This window comes from Pundamilia nyererei, unplaced genomic scaffold, assembly GCF_000239375.1.
Source record: "Pundamilia nyererei isolate P.nyererei 1_Seehausen unplaced genomic scaffold, PunNye1.0 scaffold00004, whole genome shotgun sequence".
NCBI classification, from domain to species: Eukaryota; Metazoa; Chordata; class Actinopteri; order Cichliformes; family Cichlidae; genus Pundamilia; species Pundamilia nyererei.
The window spans coordinates 4,002,657-4,024,111 of record NW_005187405.1 but is presented as its reverse complement, the minus strand read 5'-3'; the positions used below and the strand labels follow the sequence as shown (position 1 = coordinate 4,024,111).

Genomic DNA, 21,455 nt, shown 5'->3' with positions numbered 1-21,455 from the left:
GAGAGAGAGAGAGAGAGAGAGAGAGAGAGAGAGAGAGGCACGCACACATTTAGACACATTCTTGGCTCACACCAGACAGTCACACAATAGCTCGTTCCTGAGGGTAGCGCTAGTTAGCAAGAAAATTTGCTTGTGTGTGTGTGTTTAGAGGGCCGTGGTTGTTCCAGGAAGCAGTGGAGAGGATCAATAGATCGCCCACTCAGCTTTCATTCCCTCTGCCTGACTCAACATAGGACATGTTTAGAGTTATCCTTCAGGGCTTGGTTAACAGGGAGAATGGTATCATTTGACTCTCCTATACGTCTTCCCTCTTTCTTGCTGTGTCAGCCCAAAGCGAAAGCATGGATCTACCACATGTGTGTTTCCTTAACATGAGTGCCCTGTGTAAGGCAAACTCCCGCCCCGCCGTATGTAAATTATGTGTGACATGTGAAGCTGGTGCTACCTTATATGGCAAGCAGTATTTCAGTACGTTAGAATGTTTGCCAAGCATTTCGGGTCGCGGGAGGAGAGAGTGTGTGAGGGGGTGACTCTGTCTGTGGGAGTGTGTATGTGTGTCTCTAAGTAAGTGTTTGCATGCGTCTGACAGAGGGGGGAGTAACCGAGAGAGAGAGAGAGAGAGAGGAAGAAAGTTGCAAAGAGAAGGGAAGAGGGGAAAGAAGGACAGAGAAACATGGGAGAAGGAGACCGCGTAAATGGAGAAGGTTTTACTTGTTGATCTTTAAACGGGAGTGAAAGTAAGTCGACTTAAGAGTTTACTTTGTTTGGGTGACTTGCAGTGTACTGTAATACATTTTTTCCAAGCGATTACAGACCAGGCTGGTTTGTCCGTGTAGATCAGACTGGTTTATAAGGAACGAAAAGCATTTTAATTCATACAATAATATATTTTAGCACCAATTACATTAATTTCGCTGTTTGTTTGTTGCTTTAAAACAATTTGTGAACAGCAGCTGGTCACGATTTTATTTCTAAAAGTATCTGACGCCTTCATTCCTTCTCCTCCCGTCTTTGTCCTTCTCCTCATGATCTCTGAGTATACCCTCGGTGGCTTGTTGGTGGTTGGTGCAATGATGAGGAATGTTGTTGTTGTGACTTAGAGGGATTCATGGTGGCTCAGACAGTAGCACACACACCCAAGTATGTGCACACATGTGAGCAGTCGCAGCAAAGACAGATGTGTGGCAGATTACTTAGTAGAGACTTTGGAAAAATCTCCACAATAGGTGCACTGCAGGTAGACTGTCAATTTCTGTCTGGCTAAAGAACGTGTCACTGTGATTATGGCAGATAAGGAAGTCGTAAGATCACGTTGCTCTCTCGGCGTCGAGTCGCATACGTGCATACATTCAGGTGCAAATTACTCTGCATTTATATGTGCTTCCTATCATTTAGAATCTGCCCTACAGAAAGGATTATGTGCCTGGCTGAATGTGCGCTGACAGGTTAAGCCTTTATTACACGAGGGCTTCTCTGTATGCTTCTGGTGATACAACCACATTTCATCCTCTCTGAGGAAGTTTGACACAGTTTTGCCCGAGCATGACACACTTTAAGCTAAGCTAAAAATAAGAAATGCCCTTAGCAAAGTAATACACCAGTAATAAATGAGGTTTTAACCTGACTTGATACATGTTTCTTCCTGTTCTTATTTTCAGGCTTCTGTTTTAGACATCACACGATAGCAGCAGTGCCCATTTTATCAGAGCTACACAGCAGCGCTAGTATGTGGGATGACTGATGTGTCAAAGCTGCTGTTTGTGCTGCCAGTAATAAGGGTCTAGATATTTCATTATTGTTCTGTCCGGAGGTACACATGTCAACACAAGCTTCTACTTGTTTCTCTTGACAGCCATGACTTCTTAGGCCTCTTCATCTCCGACAGCGTGTCAGATGGCTGTAACATTTATAACGCTGCCGTCCCACTAGTCTGATTCTCTCGCTCGGGCTTTTTCTAGCAACCTTTGCCTCAGTCTAGCAGAGAAGGGGCCCCAGTAATATTCGGTCAATGCAAGCACGAGACATTGCATGACGTGGTCACTGGTGATTAGGGCAGAAGATAAAATTGGTGACTGGTAATGTGTCTTTGCATAAAATACACAGATAACGCAGGCAAATATAGGTGCTTAGCGTGGGATTAGTAGCGGAACACATGATTAGATGCCTTAGTGTTTGTCCAGGAATGAAAATTTTGTTCTGCAAATATTTAAATGAAAAATATAGCAGACAGTTGCAGAGTTGTGACCTTAAAAGGAAATAATGAGGAGAGAAATTTCAGACTGACAGTTTGTGCTACTTTGCAGGGGAAAAAAAAAGATTTAGCAATATTGCTGTGGTCTTATTGGGCAAAATCACACAGTCACGGCAACACTTCCTGATCATCGGCTGAAACAAATTAAAGTATTTTTTTGTTGTAGGTGTAATGCACCTAGGTTAAGCAGTGCTTTTGTATAATTTGGGGATTCAGTAACTTCTTAAATAGGGTCTTATTAAGTAGTGAGTAAGGGTATAAGTTGGATTTTACACTTTCTGAACACCCAGAGGAATCAACACTGCAGTTCTAAAGGATATTTTTCCATATACCCACCCAGAATCTTCCACGATTGCTCAGTCAGATTGAGATCCGGTGACTGCAAAGGTCAGAGCATATGATTCTCTTGTTTTGAAACTTGTGAATTGTTCACTTGTTATCTTACTTTACTTTTGGCTATTTGCAATCGTCTTAGTGCGTTTCAGTAGAAATTAGCCCCTGTCTCTCTGTGTACTGACACAGACGACATAAACGCGAGCCAGCGAGCCACTCTATAAACCATAAGGCCCGCCATTATCCTCACTGTCTGTTGATTTCACAACATCCTTACACACACATGTGCGCACAAAGATGCAGTGTTGCCCACAATCAGATATTCACCACAGTTTAAGAATGCCCAGTGTTGAGTCGGATAGAGGTTTGTGTGTTTACACAGGTTCTCGCTTATGTATGTTGTCAGCGTGTGTGTGTGTTTAGCGCTGTCCATGTGTGCCACACAAGAGCTCTCATTGTCTCCAGAGGTTTGCTCCTCTAGAGAATCAGTAGGCATTGTTAGTTTTGCGTTTCTAGCCAAAGAGTTACTTTCAGGAAACCTTAATCAAATACATAACTTGATGCGACTAATAAATAAGACAAGTTAATGACTTTATGATGAGGACGAGCATGCCAATGAAGTTGATAAGAGTAACAGATGTGGCACAGCTCAGAACAGCAATGTTATATTTGCACAGCTCTCTGTCCATGTGATCTGTACTCACATTAAACCAAACTAATAAATGAAGTGTAAGTAAATAGTGTGTCCTGTAAACACTTGCACCAATTTTTTTGGATACCTTACTGAATGCAGTCTCTCAACCAACTGAGATCTCACAAATACAGCTCACTCAGTGTTGCACGGAAACTCTATGGTGGGCAGAGCAGCATCATTTAGCCTCTACATTTGTGCATCAATGCAGAAAAGATAAAGAAAGTATTAATATGTGTCCAGATATGCACCGGTGTGTAAGTGCGTGTAAAGGTCAGCGAGGGCAGTATTGGCATGCTAGCTTCTGAGCAGCAAGTCCAGAGGTGTTGTGTTTCGTACAGCGTGACGACCTGTATCAGCACACTGTCACCCTGACACCACCTCTGGCAAAATGCTGAAACCACTCCCTGCGCTGAACAGCAGCGAACCAAAAGGGATGACTGCGTCTTTCTCCGCTGTCACAGTCGAAAATAGAAGCTCCGCCTCGAAGCTGTGGTTTGCTAATTAGGTAGCCATACCAGATGGTGCAATATAACCAGTAGCATACGTGCATTTTCTTGAGATTAATCTCTGTTAATACTGCGCTAGTTATTCCATTTTATGCGTCTATGCAATAAAGAGCCTTAAGTATTTCGTGGCCATGAAGTCAAGCCACGTTTATCTAAACTAATAATGTCTCGCTAATTTTTTCAGGAAGTCTTATCATAACTGTGAGCCACACCTTATTTCTTGTTTTCTCGGCCCTGCTGAGTTTTCCAGTTGCAATAAGGACTCCAAAATCCCAAAACCAGCTGCCAGATTAGCATGTGTCTTTGGTAGATTCCACTTTTCAGTCAGCTGAGGCATGTTTTCATGCACGACTGCCATTCAGCACCATTCACCATGCACATCAGTGTCAGGTTTTATGATTTGTAGGGGCTTTCGGCATAGGGTGAATATTGACAGTTTGTTCTGTTTTTTCATAGCGAGAACAGATTTGTTTCATGGCTCAAAAGGAAGAGAAAGTAAAAGATGTGGAGGCTTGATTTTCAAAACTGTTTATGCCATAAAAGTGTATGCTGTTGTCACAGGACCGATTCTTCTTCCGCTTCCTCTTCTTGTCGGCCCATAGTCTTACTACCACGTGTCCTAAAAGAGCGATAGGAAGAATGTCTTGCTTGCGCTCTCTCGCTGTCTCCCCTTCCTCCACTCTGATCGACCTTGCACCAGCTTACAAGACCTTGGAGTCTAAGGGACGGCTGCCGAGGATGCTGAACGAGAACATAGGCCAGATAATCACACCGAGGGCACGAAGGCAGAGACGTGGGTGGAGTTGAGGTGGCTGAAACAATAGGAAGGAAATCACAGATCCACCTGTTCAAATTATATTACTGTTAGAAATTTTGTGGAAAGAGCAGAGAAGAAGATAATGTTAAACACTCGCTGATTTGAAATGGATACTCGAAGAGCACTGACAGTTAAAGTGGAATTAGATAGAGGGAGTGGCACACCAACAGAAAAAAACTGTAGAGATGAGGAAATCAATAAGGGAAGGAGGCCCTTGTCCAGACATGATGGATCATAATGAGGATTCATTATTACTCTGGCTCGTCTTACACCATATTACATTGTTTCTCCCTCACAGCTGTGTTCTCATCTGACCAAAACCACAGAAACTGATTAGGCAAGCCGACAGACTCAGGGGGCTGTCAGCTTTTAATGCATCAAGTCGTCACACCCTCGCATTTGATTGAAGACAGTTCCAGGTGCCTTTAGTTAAAAAAAAAGAAAAAAAAGAATTAGATGTCTCTGTTCCACCTCATTAGTGTCCAGACAACATGGTTCAGCTGAACCCCACAAAGTGTGTCACTAAATGCCTCATCAGACTCAATTGTAATAGGTACATGTAAGGTCAACATTTAGTGATAATAACAGACCATTCATGAACACACATAAAGATTACTCTCGACTGACTTGACATTTATGTAGCAGTGTGCGCAAGTTGATGAATGACTTCACGTGAATAGAGTTCATGGGAACAGAAATGTGGTCCGAGTCACACAAACAAAAGTATGACATGCAGCATGCTCGAAGAGTTGCACTCTGACGAAGATATTCAATCTAAGTTCTGTTACTCAAAAATGTTTTTTGGCATAAAAGAGTTTTTAAACCGGCAGGAAAACTATTGCTTCTTGCGCAACATTTGCTAAGATAAGAGAGGTGTGCAGATCAATCCAAATATCGTTAGTATTCATACCAACGCTGGTGTTGGTATCAGAGTGATACTTTGTTTCTAACCTCTCAATATGTAGCCCACTGAATTGTGTCACATCACATTTAAACAACAGAAGTTGATCCAAAGTGCTTCAGATACAGGCACATTTACATTCCAGGTCTAAAGAAAAATAGTTTTAAAATAGATGAAAAAGCTGAAAAGTGTGCTTTGTTGTATCAACTAATTACTGTGGAAAGTAAAAAATCATAACGATTTAGGGGTCATTAAAATATGCTGAAATTATTCAAATATGAATAGATGATGATTCAGCTCATAAATCACAACACACTGCTTTCCACTACATAAACTCCCGCTATAGGTTATCGTTACTGGTATCGGCAATACTGGCCGTGTATATGTATTCCTTTGGTATCGGATCGATCCAAAAACTGACACAGCACTAGTTATAGTGAAGAGACAGATGTTTTATGTTTGTGTTTCATTGGAAAGTTAATTTATTTTGATCTCCATATAATGCGTGATATGAAAGATAATTGTCTGGGTATGTGTGTAGTCGTCGAGTATGGTCGTTGCAGGATTTGCGTTCCGAATACACGCCAAAGGTCATTTCTAATGCTACATTGCTACATTTGCTATCATAAGGGTCATCCAAGGTGAAACTGAAATGTTTTGTCATTCTCTCTCTCTCTCTCTTTCTCTAAATACACTGTTTATCCATGTTGCTGGCTCATCATGGGCTGCGCTGCACTGCTGCAGGGCTCTGATATAGTGCGTTGCAGTGTTGTAAAGTTAGCAGTGGTTGGTTGGTTGGTGGCATTGCTGAGGGTGCACATGCTTTTCTGGGGAAAGCGATTTCACTACACAGGGTGTGGTGACTTACTCTGGCTTAGCGATAAGGGCAGGATGGGCCCCTGGGATCCCAATCATGCAGATTCCCCCAACAGACCCCATACAATGGATTCACCAAAAATAGAAACCACTGGCAGCAATGCAAAATTTAAACAAACAATCAAAACAAACGCAAAGCAAAAAACGACTCATTTAAATGTATAAACTCATTTAAAAGTGATAAATGGGAAAATTCTGACAGTGAAATAATAACCAGGCTGTTTCGTTCAATCGTGTTCTGCACAATTACTGCGTGCGAGCTTGCATTTGTGCGAGACCTTTGCAATATGCATTGCCTTACTGCAACGGTGGTATTTCCTATTTAAAAATAAAACGACATTATCTCTGGAGTCCATGAATTTTATTGTTTTGATAAGGAAACAGGTTATCTTGTAAGGCAGAAACAGTTCAGCCTGTGTGTCTTTCAACAGCAAGCGGGCAGGTCAGCCTCCTGTTCGCTCCTCCCCCTTGCTCTCACCTGGCGCTCGGCCCAGAATGTTGCTGCAACTCCGCAAGCTCTCATTGGCCACCGCTCTCACAAGGCTTCGCAAGAAAGGAAATGACTAAACTCTTCTCCCTCATGCCCAGCCTCAACTTCCCCCTTGCTTTCACTCTCTTCCTTTCTTTCACCTCTAAACACATTTGCAATGGCCGGCTTTGCTGTACTGGACTGTAAGTGATACGGGATTTGATGTGCTTTTCTCTGCGTTGTCCAGATGATGTGGAAAGTTGTGAATGGCTGCTTTGTGCATTTCTCTCTCTATGTGTGTGTGTCTGTTTGTGCGTAGCATGGCCTGATGAAGGTGTGCTTGCACTATGTGTGTTTAGAGCGTAGGGCGGGTGAAAGTTTTATTTGTTTTCGCTGACACCCCTGCATTTCTGAGATTTTTACATATTCTTCACTCCCACAGCTGCATAGCTCAGCAGTGGCACGACTTTAAAAATCCTGCAGGTCAGAATCTTCTCTGAAAGACACACGAGCGGGAAAGCAAACATGATAGTTGTTATCTTCTTTTTGTTAACGTGTTGTATATAGACTAATCTTTCGTTCCTTTTTCCCCCCTTTCTTCTATCTCTCTCTTTATCTCCCCAGAGGAAGTGCCTTCCCTGATGTCTGCTGCAGCTTTGACCTGCTTCTACAGCTGAAGCTCCACCCTCCCCCCTGCCTCGCTCGCTTGCTGCCACAGCAACACGAGTACAAGGACAGCAGCCACACCCTCCTCGCAGCCTTCGCTCCGACCCCATCCACTGTACCATCATCATCCACTCCACGCAGCCTGACTCCAAACTCCGCTCTCCTCACTGTAAGACGGCCCTGCTGCCAGCAACTATCCACCAGCTGACCAGCCTTACCACAGCAGCCCAACACACCACCAGGCCCACACAGCATCACCTTGCCTTTCACCTTCGCCTTCAACCCTCTAAAGCCTCCACTTAGTCCTCAGTGTCCTTAACCTTCTTGTAGCAGGCTACACCTAGACTGTCACCTTTGTTGCCTGCTTCACTGCACCTAACCAGAGGGCTCTCAGTTCGGCTGTCACCTTCGCCTGGGAATGTTATAGATGACGCAGTTCAGTAAGCAATAACAAGTGAGAGAGAGAAGTCTAACCAAGAGAGGCAGCTTGACTGTTAAGCTAAGTAGTCTCCCCTGGATATAATAACTCTATCAGCCGCTGTCTGATCAAGAATAGGACCTGCTTACATCCACAGCCATCCTGCAACATTTTACTTTGGAGAAGGAGCCCAGTCAATCAGTAGGAACTTTTCTTTTTGAGTGTTTCATTTCATCTTCACAGACAAGTATCCCAGACAGTGACAACACTGATAAGTAAACAGAAAAAGAAAAAGATTGTGGATAACAACACTATAGGTACTTAATTTGAACAGATTTCGAAGAGTTTTCGAACAGATCTCCGCTCGGAATACTTTTTTCTGCCGGCGTCTTGAGATGGCAATGAACATAACACACATCCGTGACACAAAGTGGCTGACACTGGAAGTATGCCGGGAGTTCCAGAGGGGCACCTGCTCACGCTCCGACCAGGAGTGCAAGTTCGCTCACCCAGCCAAGAGCTGCCAGGTGGACAACGGACGGGTCATCGCTTGCTTCGACTCGCTCAAGGTAAGAAAGGAGAAGTGGCGAGCAGGAAATCTGGAGTCGATAAAGAGATACAGATAAGAGACTGAGCACATTCGGTCTGACAGGCGGTTTGAGGGAATTTATGGTGTTGCAAACTGGAAATAACAAACTGGAGTGCACCATCTGGCCACAGCATGTGCTCTCCTTGGTCCGACCTATTTCTGGTCAGGTGACTGGAACATGTGATGAAGGGTGCAGAATGGAGGGGGGTGGGTGTTTTGGCGGTGGGGATAGGTGAGGCAGTTCGGCATATTTAACACAGAGCTGTGGAATTTTCTGGCGCAGTCCGAAATGTTTTGAGTAGTGTTTACTTCCAAATGGAATTCATTCAAGAATCGGCTGCTTTTCCGACTGATTACACTGCACATAAACACAGTTGCATGAATTTACTACAATAGCGCAGTTATTCTGGAAGTGATCATGTTTGCTGTGGGGCAGTGTTTGAATAGAAAAGCAGACGAACAGTCTGATGAATAGCCAGATGTACAAACTCATACGGATGCCCTAAGCAAAGCTCAGCTGCTAGAAACGAACAAGGCGATAGCGTCATCATGTAGCTCTCATTTGCTGAAACCACTTCCTGTTCAGAGGCCTAAGGGCAGTTATAAGGGGTTTGTGTGTGTTTCTATATGTGTATCTGCTTTAGAGCAGAGTTGGGGAACTGTATGCAGTAATTTTCCATTTTTAGGCAGCAGCAGGAAAGCAAACACCTCTTTTTTTCTCTCTCTCGCTCTCGTCGATTCTCTCGCTCTTTCACAATGACTCTTTTTATCGGAGCACAAGATCTCTGGAGATGGGTGGACCTCAACCCAAAGTTTCCAGCATTGACTTGGCACTGTATGTTTTTCGTGTTTGTATTGTCCGGCAGATACTGGTGACTCGTGGTCATTGACTGCATGTGAGCAGGGTTAGGATGAGGACAGCGTGTGCGCAGCGCAACTCAGGGGAAGAGTTGTTACAGCCAGATGTGGACAAAAGAACATTGTCAGGCCCAAGCTGACTGTTCAGCAGCTTCTTCACCTGTGCAGATGAAAATTACAAGAAAAGTTTAATATATTTTCACAGCTTAATCTCCTGAAATCTTCTCAAAACACTGTAACTTTGCAAAAGTGGGACATAAGGCACTCATAATACTCATAAGCAGTTTAGTTTACTCAGCCTCACATAGTTAAAATATTGTGTTGCCAGATGTCAGAAAATAATTTGGATTAACATTTTAAAATAGCCAAAACAAAAAAAAGGTGGCATCCAGTTATATTCAAGTTTTAGCAAACTGAAGACCTGCTGCAGCAGCATAACTGCTACAGACATAACACAACGTTACCTACATGTCACAGACTCCTGAGTTCAGTGTTACTGACTGCGAGAGGATATTGACTGAGAGAGCAGTGGTGCTTTTATCTGCAGGCGGATGTTTAAATTGTCACACTGAGGTAGAGGTTGCCATTAAAAAGGAGTGACTGGCAAGTATACGGTGGCTTTTTGAAGGACTCTGAAGTCCTTTTTTAGTAGTTTAGACTCATTTTCCACTAGGATATGTGTATTAATGGAGATGGGTAATACTTTTTTTTTTTTAAAACCACTCGCCCCATTTTTTCCACTGGTAATGAAAAACAGAGCAGGTCTCCGAAACCCACAATGGAAAGAGAAGCAGAAAGTAAAAAGACAGAGAAAGAGCAAAAGAGGATAGAGGAAATATCAGAAAGAAAACCTGTGGATTTGTCAGATAATTGTTCACACTATATGATAAGGCATAAACCTCTAGTTCTGCACACACACACACACACTCTCTCTGCATTAGTCTTTCTAAACAGACCCGCAGCAGCACTGAGTGAAAAATCAGCTGCCCTAATTCTCTTTAACACAGATTGAGAGGTTGAAATAGGACTAACTCTCGAATGAGTTGTGTTACATGAAGCCACATTGCCCACTCCCAACACGCAGACACTAATGCAGCCTCCTGGACACATGTGCACATGTTTTCTGCCCATGAGAGAGGATCGACCTTCTTCTTGAGAAGTGTATAATTAGCACAGGTCTCACATGATCACTAGTGCATAGCTGAGCAGGTCACACCCAAAGCCAGTCATTTCCCCAACAGCCACTCTCGCTCTCTTTTTGGCCTTTTTCTTCTTTTTTTTTTATGTCACGGTCACGGCCTCACAAACATCTGTCCGGCACTAAATGACATTGTACATAATATATTGATACCAGAAATAGTAAAAAGGAGTTAAATCATGATTTCTCATGGCAGTAATCATATGTGCACCACATTCCCTCAAGCTAGAAAATCAATTACAACCACGTATCCATCTAGGCCACAGACCCGTAACAGAGTGGAGGTGCTTTTGAATCTGCCCGTGCTTGAACAAGATGCTTGTGGGTGTTTGCTGGCCTTACACTTGGCCTTAACCTCAGAGTGCAGCCGTTTCTGTTGCCTGTCTATCTGGTTGGTGCAGCACAGACAGCTCAGCTATGTCGAAGCAGGGTAAATATTTAGAGAGGGATAATGGTAGCCTGGACTCCCTGATTTAAAGTCAGCTTTGTAACTTTGCCCGTCAATGATTAACTGCAGAGCAGATAGGTGAGGTGTAATAAATTGGAATCTTAATAAACAACGGGCCTCATAGCTAAAACTAATCTAAGCAACAGATTAACTGATGAGGCAGATGTTTAAAATATACTCGATACTTCGAGGAGGTACAGCGTAGTAACTTACTTTTAACTCACTCTAGTTGATACCACTTGTTCTCTCTGCTTGTACACTAAAGCTGATAGGAGTGTAACAGGGGCTTAATGTTGCAGAAACAAGCGCGCAACTTGCCTCATTAGTATATGAGGCAAGTTGTTCTCTGCTGTAAATGAACTTGTTGTTGCTTGTTTTTAATGCTCATTAAAAGCACCTTCTGTGCTGTTCCACTCGGTCTGTCTGTTGCATCAGGACACACCCATTCCCGGGCAAGATGGGTCACATTACACCTGGATAACTACCCTACTAGCACAGCTATTACCACACACGTATCGTACAACACAAACCCGTGTGGAATTAGGTCAGGAGCAGGTCCTTGTTTAACCCCGGATGGCATCCCAAATGTTTAAAAATGCAAGCAGTTGATCGTCTACCACAGAGAACCATTTGAAGATACACACACACACATGCTTTCACACAGCATAGACTTTGTGCTTTGTCTACCTGCCAAGCCTGACACACCCACTGTCATCACGTTTCTGAGCACATGCACGTGCGTTACATCGGGATTTGTGGTGCTGTTGCGGCCGCTTCGTTTGTGTTGCTGCACTGTTTGAGGCGAGCTGGATGTTAAATGAGAAATATTTGCTTGTTTACCATCTGCACACCAATTATTTGTTCAGGGACCGTTTTTTCTCGCTTCGGCACATTAAATTTGACATAAAGCAGGTGCTACTGTAAAAGGCCAAGTCTCAAGTATGCTTTACATCCGTGTAAAAAGAACTGTGTGACTGAGGTTGGCAATTAGACTCATGTGAATTTTTCTGTCAATATGGGTTAAGAGTTCACTTTCACTTGAAGAAAACAATAATAGGGGTTAACAAAAGAAAAAATCTATCAGAGGTACACAAAAGGTAATCGGTTTGCCAAAGTCAGCTGCTAGAAATGTTGAAAAAAAAAAAGCAGAAGTACTCATGTAAATGCCTAACAAGCTGCTAGACAGAGGATGTAGGCATACATGTTTCCCCGTTGTTCATGATACCTCCCACGTGAGCCGAAAATCCAGAAAAAACACATTGCAGTTCAAAAATATACAAAAAAGTAACAAGTGAACTACAGGAATGATGAAAGAAAAAAGTTACTGAAAGAAAAAAGCAATTACCCATAAGTCACAGCACGAGCATCACCTGATATCAGTCTGATTGCAGATGGTTTCCCCCTGCTGAGACTAATCACGGAAAGATGCCACAACAAGCAGTGGTAAAAGGCTGAGGGAGCGTCCCCAGTGAAGATATATCGTGTGTTAATATCTATGGACTGAATACTTAAATTAGTCATTTTCCCCACAGGATTTTCCACAATCTGTTAAATATGCTGGTTTATTTGACTTTATGCATTGCTGTCCAGCTACTTTTCAACGCCTCACGCTGGTGGTAATTCTTTTTATTAGGCCGCTTACATTTCCCCACATGGCTCTGTCTACGTCAATGTAAACACGCATAAAAGCTGCGACCTGACACTTTGTTTTAGCCATTATTTTACACCTGATTTACAACTTCTGGTCTGGACTGCATCTGTCTGGCTTTTTCTCCCGTTCATTCTCTTTCCTCTATCTGCCTTTCCTCTCGTTTCGCTGGTCATATTTTGACAGCACGTTTAGATCCAGTACAGTGAGGTTAAATACACACAGACACACCAGACAGACTTTTCTGGTAAATATTAACCATGTTGCTAGCTGACGGCATTTTTGTGATTTCAAACAAATTTTTCTGCCAGTCTCCGCAATGACTGGCTGTATATGGCCACGTGCATTCAATACCTGTCACTTTTTTTGGCCAGTGATAACCTGAGGAACACTCTGCCACGTTAAATCAACTGCAAGGGTTAACGTAAGCACACCACACACGCTAAAGACAGACAGATGTGCCATTTTCCAACACAGCAGCCACAGATGAGCACGTGGAATCCAAAGTCGGTCATAGGTCAGCCGTACTCACTTTGCTTTTGATACACTGACTTTCAAAAAGTGCAAGCCATAGTCAGCAAGGTTTGTTTTCAGTGGCATGGTGCAGATTTTCAGTCGGATTCTGGCAGGAATGATGTAACTCCTCTTGCAGACTTTTCATCTTAATTGCATTCCTAATGGGATTTCTATGACTGCATACAGAAAAGCTCTTTCTCCTCTTTAAATATATTTAAGGGGTAGATTTATTCATCTGTACGATACAGCTTCTGCTAAACGGATGCTGTGTGTGGCTGTGCTCAGTCTTTCCTCTAGCTTATTAAAATAAACTGAGACCCATAACTGGGATTTTATTTCAGTAAGTAGGCGTTTTTAGTTTTCTTTCTCCTGGCATCAATGGGCCTATTCTTAAGTCTTTGTCACATTCATGCTTGGACCACGCTAATCCTGGTTGATGCACACACTAAACCACATAGAGCCTTTTCCTTGGCCTGCTTGTTTTAGGTTGTGTGTGCATCCTTGTCACATCAGCGCATCTATGCATCTTGTCTGTGAGCTTATGTGACAGAAGATCAGCAACAACAGTCTTTTCTTCTCGGTGTCAGCCGTCCCTGTCCCGGCATCACACTGGGCCCATTTATAGCACCAGTGATACAATGATTACTTCTCTAGCTGCCCTTTCTGAATCTGTCTTTAACGTACAGACTTAACAGAAAGCTACAAATAGCCCAAGGGTTTGTTTGCTCCACCCAGTAGCAAATATTGACAGATCAAAGTCAGGATTCAAGCGTTAAATTATCCGAAACTCGTAAAACATAATCTGTACTGAGTCCACCCCTCATTTCTTTATATTTTGTTGGGAAAATGGGAAGTAGGTGCAGTGATTTACTGAAATGTGTGCATATATGGAAACAAAGTATATAAGGCAAAAAGTGGTTTTTACAATTCTAACAAGCTCAAAAGTCAATATTTGGTGTGACCACCTTTATTCTTCGACACAGCCTGAACTCTGGTTGGCAAACCTTTTTGTAATTTCTTTAAGTAGTCTTTAGGAATAGTTCTCCAGGCTTCTCGAAGGACATTCAAAGCTATTCTTTGGATCTTAGCTGCGTTTTGTTTTGTTATCTGTCAAGATGATCCCGAGCTGCTTCAGCAATGTGAGATCTGGGCTCCGGGGAGGCCAGGTATGCTTTTACTGTATTAACAGTATGTTTGGGATTATTGTCATGCTAAAGCGTGAAGCTGTTGACAATCAGATGCTTTCCAGATGGTATCAGAATCTGATGGTACTTTTCTGTGTTCATAATTCCATCAAATTGGCAAGATCTCCAACCCCACTGGCGGAAATGATAGAGCCTCCACCGTGTTTTACAGATGACCGTAGACACTCACCTCTCTCCCAACTTCCTCTGTTCTTAGGGACAATATTTGAACCAGGAATTTCACATTTGGATTCATAGTAACTTCGTGAGCACTGCTGCCACTGATTTTCAGTCCACTTGTTGTTTAAATTGGCATACCTCGCCCTTTTCTTCCTGTTTGATTTCATTAAGAATGGCTTCTTGACACCCAGTCTTCCACTAAGACAATTTCTGTTTAAGGCTTCAGTGAACAGTAGATGGATCAACTGAAAGATCTGTGTCTCAGGTTCTGTGTTGGGTCTGGTGGATTTTTATTTTGCCTTGTTGATGCAAAATTACTATTTTATCTCATTAAAGCTGCTGTTATCTTTGGTATTTTTCAATTCATATCAGTCAAATTCAACTCAACTATGTGTTTTTGTGCAGTAACAAAGTTAGTATTGAAGTGTTTTTTGCAAAATTGTCCTTTGCATGTAGACACAACGCTGGTTCATCCCTTGAATTAGGTGGCCTTATAATTTTTGAATGACTTATAGGTCAGTCTTTTTTTTTTTTTTTTAAATGGTCAGGCACAAGGACTGGACTGAAAACGAGCCAAAGTCTAAGTAAAGAAACTTGGAAAGAGCTTCAGAAACCCTGGAGAAGTATTGATCTAGCCCACCTTTAAAAAGTTACAAAAATTCGGGCTCCTTGGAAGCAAAATATTTTTAAAAAATGGAGAGGTGGGTCAAGACTTTGGCACAATACTTTATGATTAGTGTTGGTAATGCCACTGGTCCGTGATTCAAATCAATAGATAACACAATGAACTGCAAGGTGTGCCCATTCGGTTACATTTTTCACGCTATATAGTTTATAACAAAGAAACAAAATTATATCAGCTTTATTAATAGTTACTGATAACAGTACTAGCAGATGCTACAGTTAGCTAGGCTATCATCAATCCCACAAGACAGGTGAGCGCGTAGCTTGAGGGCACAGCCGCTCACTTAGATTCTCTTAACACCTTTTCACTCTGCCACTCCCCCTCCTCGGTCCAGCTGTCACGTTTACCCTGCCTCTTTTCTCTCCGTCGATGCCAAAACATTAAGGAGGCTATGTCAGGCGCTGCACACTCACATGCTTTTTAGAAGTGACTGTGAGGCAAAAAGTGGAAAAAAAATAGTTGATAGCTGTCCATGTGTTTTTCTCTTTCTCAATTGCTCTCTGTGTGCCTGTCTTGTTTTTCTTTAAGTGCATTCCTTCTCAGAATCGCAGTGTCTGGGCCTGTCAGACTCATGGCAACAGTCTTAATCACTTTCTGCTTGTCTTCAATTCAGTTTTCATTGTCATCGCAAGGAAAACCTTCTTTTACCTTATTTGGCGAATCTGAAACTTAAAATATTCTCCATTATGCATTTGTTGATTTCATTATATGTTATTGAGCAATGAGTCACAGTCAACACCCTCAAATGTAGGCTTAATTTAGGCAGGATAATTCATGTGTTGTTGTTTTCTTGACCTGGAACAGTGACACAATCTGAACACCAATTATTAGCCCTAATTACTTTATATGATGCTCACAGACAGCAGAATATAGCATATGACTTGCATTTGTGGCTGTAGCCTTGCTTGCAAAATCTTTTAGGCTGGATTTAATTCTGAAGTTGCAAGTTAGCTGTTGCTAGTTCCAGCTGTTGTTTTTGCAAACTTTATGAATATCAGAATATAATCTTCCATAATAGAAAGAGTATGAGGCTAAACCACTTGATAAAATGCTGTAGGAGAGGAAGAGGGTGAAATCGTCCTCGTGCTGGTGCCAAGCCCGAAAGGCATAATCACAAACAGAAACAGGATTAGGCCAGTTGACAGTGGGATTAGAGCCGTGGATAGAATTACAGACTGTGAGATCAGATTAGCATAATACATACCAGATTAAATCTGTTAGTGCTGCAAACTAAACTAATCATTATTACTTGGCTGCTGATAGAAGAGGCTTTTTTCCCCCTGTTGTCTGAGACTTGTGCAGATGGTGGCGGGAGTGACAAGGGTTAAAAAAGGGAGAGCAGAAAGCTGGGACTAAAGGAAGGTATATAAAAGAGAAAAAGGACCCCTTTAAACTTTTTTTCCTTCTTTTATAGGTCATGCTTAGGGTTGAAATGTATCACAACGCTGCCACTCTGAAGTGATAGAGATAATGATGGAGTCTTGGTTGAAAGACAAAAAAATGTGGAAGGAGTAACTCATCCCAGGCTAAGGGGCTTTATTTGTAGGTGACTTTGTTTTCTCTGTATTAAGATCACTTCCCCATTTTCTTTGTCTGTCTCCAGATTGCTTTTGTAATCTAAGCTCATTATACACCACGACTGTATTATATATTTTATAACAAATAAATAAATATGTATATATATATACAGGGCATTGTAAGTCTACTAGTCATTTAGATTTTCTTTAGTGAGAATATATTGCATCCCACTGCATTACTCATGCTTTAAGTTTTGAAATGTCTCATTTAGATAAAAGAAAGTCTTTATTTCTCAACCCAGAAGGCCCAATATTAGAAAAAGAGCCCACCTCAGTCATTTCAGAAACAGTGTTGCTATTGATGCGTCATTGCTGCCTCAGACTTGCGATTTCTGCTCAGCGACTCTTCTTTCTCACTCTGAGGCAGAGCTCGGAGATGATTAAATGAATGTTACGGGGCTACGTCGCGAGCACTGGATGGCTTTCATAAAGTGCTGCGGCTCAAATCAATACTCGTGTGATTGCTCTGTTATCACGGATAATGAAAAGCAAGAAACTGACCTCGCAGGAGGAGAAGCATCGCTAAACTGAGAAAGGGGGACATTAATGTAAACAAAGTCACATGAAAGTTGGTTTGTGTATCAAGAGATAGCAAGAGAGAGAGAGGCAGACAGGGAGAGGAGGGGGGCATGTGAGAAAAAAACAAAAAAACAGAGGGAGGTCTAAGTTTGGATCCAGAGCTCCTGTGTACGTGACATCTGACCTGAGGGATTTCTGAGAACCAACACCCTCTCGAGTGTGAATAACTCATTGCTCAGCCTGCATTTTGTGTGTCTGTCTGTCTGTGTCTATATGAATAGTTTTATGTGGATGCTACTGTGTCTCATGCATGTGGGTGTTTACATTTGAACCACAGCTGCAATTTGCGAAATATTTTTCTCCTAAAACCCAGAAAATCCGCTGATGCATTCTGCTCACATTTTTCCCACAGCCACACGACGTACCTTATCGCACTCTGTGTGGTCCGTGTTGTAACTCTATTCTAGCCTGTAATCCTCATTCTCTCTGCCGTTGTTGGGTGAGGGCGGGGATGCGTCACCGTAACCAGTATGGCTATTATCATAGATTGACACTCCCTCTTTTCTTCATATCTCCACAAGGCCCGCTGGTCACATCAACTCTCTGACCACTAATCTTCACTTCACAGATTACTGGGTGCATTGAGCCCCAATAAGGAGATGTGGGCATGAGTACGAGTGCGTGTTTATGGTCTGATGCAGGCCTCAGCAAAGAAACGGCACTACATCACTAACACTCCAAAGACCTCTGCCGTCTTCTTCGCTGTCTTCAAAATCTGCTGTTAATTTGATGCTAAATTAAGTGACTGAAAAGAAAAGAAAATCAATTTTTCTCTTCTCTAAATGGGTGTTATTGATTGTGAATTGCTAATTACTTAATGCTTGCAAATTTAGCAGGGATAAGATGAGACTATCACATCGGAATATTTCTGGCTCGCTCTTTTTTCCAGTAATTTGGTGCTTGCTGTTTTACCAGGAAATTCCAGTCAGCGTGCACATTAGTTTATTGACTGAATTAGCTGTATTTTATGTTTTATGCCATATTTGGGTGCATGGTAGACAAAGAGACCAACCGCTGGGTCCGGTCCTTTGAGTCTGTGCTATTCCCCAGCAGAACAAAGCTTCATTGAGTGTGTGTGAAGAGAAAGGGCTTTCATCTCTGTGTATGTTTAGACAGAAGTCAGTGGAACGCAGTACAGAGAACAGAGTAGCTTCACAGCACAACTCAACACAACTGAATCTTACACCATAACATCACACCACAACGCTGGAGCATCAAAGATAAGAGGGGAAGTGAAGTTGGATCAACTGTAACTGTCTCTGTAGTGTGTTTAAAAGGATGTAGGTTAACGGTATGCAGGATATAAATACATCCACGGTCACGCTTCAAATGGGTTAGCCTGCAGTAACTAGAATATTGTGTGTTTGTTTTTAGGTATTTATTTTTTTAGTAAAAGGTTTGGACAGATTGATGTCCTCAGGAAATTATGCTGCAGAGTTTCCAGTTATTTTTTTGAGGGGGCCAAAGTACAGTGGCCCTGAGAGGACAAATACAACAGAAGTGTTGATCGACCAGCTGCGCAAATGACAAGCTAACAGCAAACGGATAATAGCAAACATGTGTCTACAGTATCATCTGAGTCATGTGATTAAAACACACATCTCAGATGAGTCCTCTGCTTCTTTTAAACGTGTCTCAGTGCAGTCTTTCACGTGCTTTGGTTTCTGTCACTTCTGTAGCTCGTCAGTCACGTAATTGTCTCCCCAAAACCGCGTCCATTGTGCTTTGTGTTCTTTACTGGCGTTTTACCTCTCAGGGCCATCATACCAAAAGATCACAAAATGAATTCAAATGATTGTGATGTATTTAAATTACAAAATTTGAACTATAAAAAATATAGACCAGCTTCTATTTCACTAGCATCTGGCAAACATATAGTTAGTCTGGGTTAAATATAGTTCAAACAGAATCACTGTTTCAGTTGATTAAATTTTAACCTTTAGGGGAATCTTTGAAAAAGTTTAATAAACTGGAGACTGAGTGGTTCCGCTGATGTTTGCATCTTGACATATACGAAATGTAAATCTACCAAGTAGGGCTGTCACGAAATCAGAACGTTGATACCAGAAATAAGACAGTAAAAATTGAAACAATCAAGTGACCATGTTGAATATGTTAGAAAAATAAAATAAAACCTAAAACAGTAAAGCTAGGAATCTCCTTGGCCTCACTTTAAAAGACCTTGAAGTTACAGTTTACCTGTTTTCTGCAGGCGTTTTCCTGAAAAGAGCAGAATTATAACTGAATGCTGCATATCGCTGTTTAGCTGTGCCACATGCAAGAATAGCTGGCTCGTGTAAGACATGTGTGGACAGTTCATAATGTAGCAGCAGTTCAGAGATGATCTGGTTTTTTGGCCTTAATCCATTCAGACTTTTATAACAAACTATATTTAAAGGTTGCAAGTCAAATGGATACAAAAGCCCCCATTTTACTGAATACTTTTAACTATAGTCTTCACGGGAGAGACGTTTTTCTTCACCTGTCTCGTGTTTCCCTCCTTCTTGCTGGCTCGCGCACATGCACAGTGCAACATCTTGCTGCATGCTTCACGTCTGCTCCTTAAAAGGATGGGATACAGCCCCACCCAGCATTCTTTACTCATTGGTTCATTGTTTGTTTAAATCCCACACAATCACCAAAGCTGGGTGTGTGTCTACGAGTGTGAGACAGAGAGCTAGAAGAGAGTGCGCTCAGGGTGGGACATGTTATTGCAACTTATCATCAAACAGCCTGCCCAGTAGCCAGTGGGATTATTGTTCCCAGTTTGGCCTGGATTTTGGCAAGTCTGAGCTCACCGGGGGAAGTGCAGACTCTCACTATTAAAATAAAGCATGGCCTGGATTGAACTTAAAGAAGGCAGGGAAAGTTCAGTAGTGCAGCGGCTGCTTGGTGAAAAAACCCCGCTGTATTAACGTCGTATTATTCTACTAAATCATGACCTATAATATGTAGTTTAACCCCCCTCATAGTTCTTATCACCTGAACTTGGAAGCACTTTCCTGAAACACACTTTGAACAATGAAGACAAATATGCCCTCTGCTCATCAGCCTACACTGATTCTAGGGAAACAGCTAATGATGTGGATGAATCATTTTTGATTGTTTTTACATGTCTTGCATGAAGCAGTGACAAACTCATCTATTCACTCATTATCAGGTATTATGAAAAATCCCTAAAAAGAAGAATTTGAAGCTTCCATAGCCCAGCCCACGTTTGATTTGCATAATTATCCTTAAATCCCGTCATTATCATGAGACAGTGCAATGTCCTGCTCAGACTGAGATCCCATGGTGGAGTCGAAAGAGCTGGTCAGTGATAAGAATTATCGGAGGTGATGTATCTATCTTTCGTCGACATAGTTTGAATTTTTTCGCGATGGAAACGCAGACAAGCAGTGAAAGATGCTCCTTAACTAGTCGTGGCTGCAGGGCATGCTCTATCTGTAGCGTTTCCTTTGGCGAGCTTCTCTCTCTGGCAGCGATCGGGCGGATTTCAGGAGTCACTGTGTATTAGAGGAGAAGTGTCTGACTGCTCTGTTACCGTGGACACCATCTGTAGCTGCTCCTCGAGGCTGGTGATGTCACAGTAACAGACAAAAACACGACGCGAGGGGCTACGTTTTCCTCTCATCCCTGTCTGCATCTCTTTTCTTTTTTTCTTCCCCCCCTGCTTGCGACAGCTCGCAATGGTCTAAACTGATCACTTCTGCAACTTCTAAAATTTCACTGTTACAGCCGTTGAGTCACCATGACTTTCATTTTACGCTCTCCGTCTCTCTCTCTCTCCATGCGATCAGAGTGCTTTCTCTTATGTGACCTGCTTTTTTTAAATTCAAAATGGCTGCTAGTGATGGTTGATGACATTTTCTTTTCTCAAAATGATTGAACTAAAAATCAAAGCAGCATTTTATTTTCTGCCCGCCTTAACACAAAAACACGTCCATATACAAAACTGCAATAACAAATCCAGCAGTTGACGGTTGAGGTCATATGAGGTGAGCGCAACATGATCTTTTATGCCTTTACAACCACCCCGCTTCACCTACCCCTCACCCACAC

The 21,455-nt window shown here is 42.3% G+C and overlaps 1 protein-coding gene across 21 annotated transcripts in view; it reads left to right on the top strand.

Annotated features, from left to right (window-relative positions):
- mbnl1 (muscleblind-like splicing regulator 1) overlaps positions 1 to 21,455 on the top strand; it is a 39,079-nt gene that overhangs the window by 4,660 nt on the left and 12,964 nt on the right. For 18 of the 21 annotated variants that reach the window (XM_005721252.2, XM_005721250.2, XM_005721251.2 and 15 more), the window contains exon 2: positions 7,472 to 8,500. In XM_005721252.2, coding sequence (XP_005721309.1) covers positions 8,327 to 8,500 — 174 coding nt within the window. In that variant the 5' untranslated portion in view covers positions 7,472 to 8,326. Of the gene's footprint in view, positions 1 to 517; positions 738 to 6,973; positions 7,051 to 7,287; positions 7,331 to 7,471; positions 8,501 to 21,455 lie in introns of those variants that run through there. The other 3 variants (XM_013912142.1, XM_013912146.1, XM_013912149.1) reach the window with 3 other exon arrangements.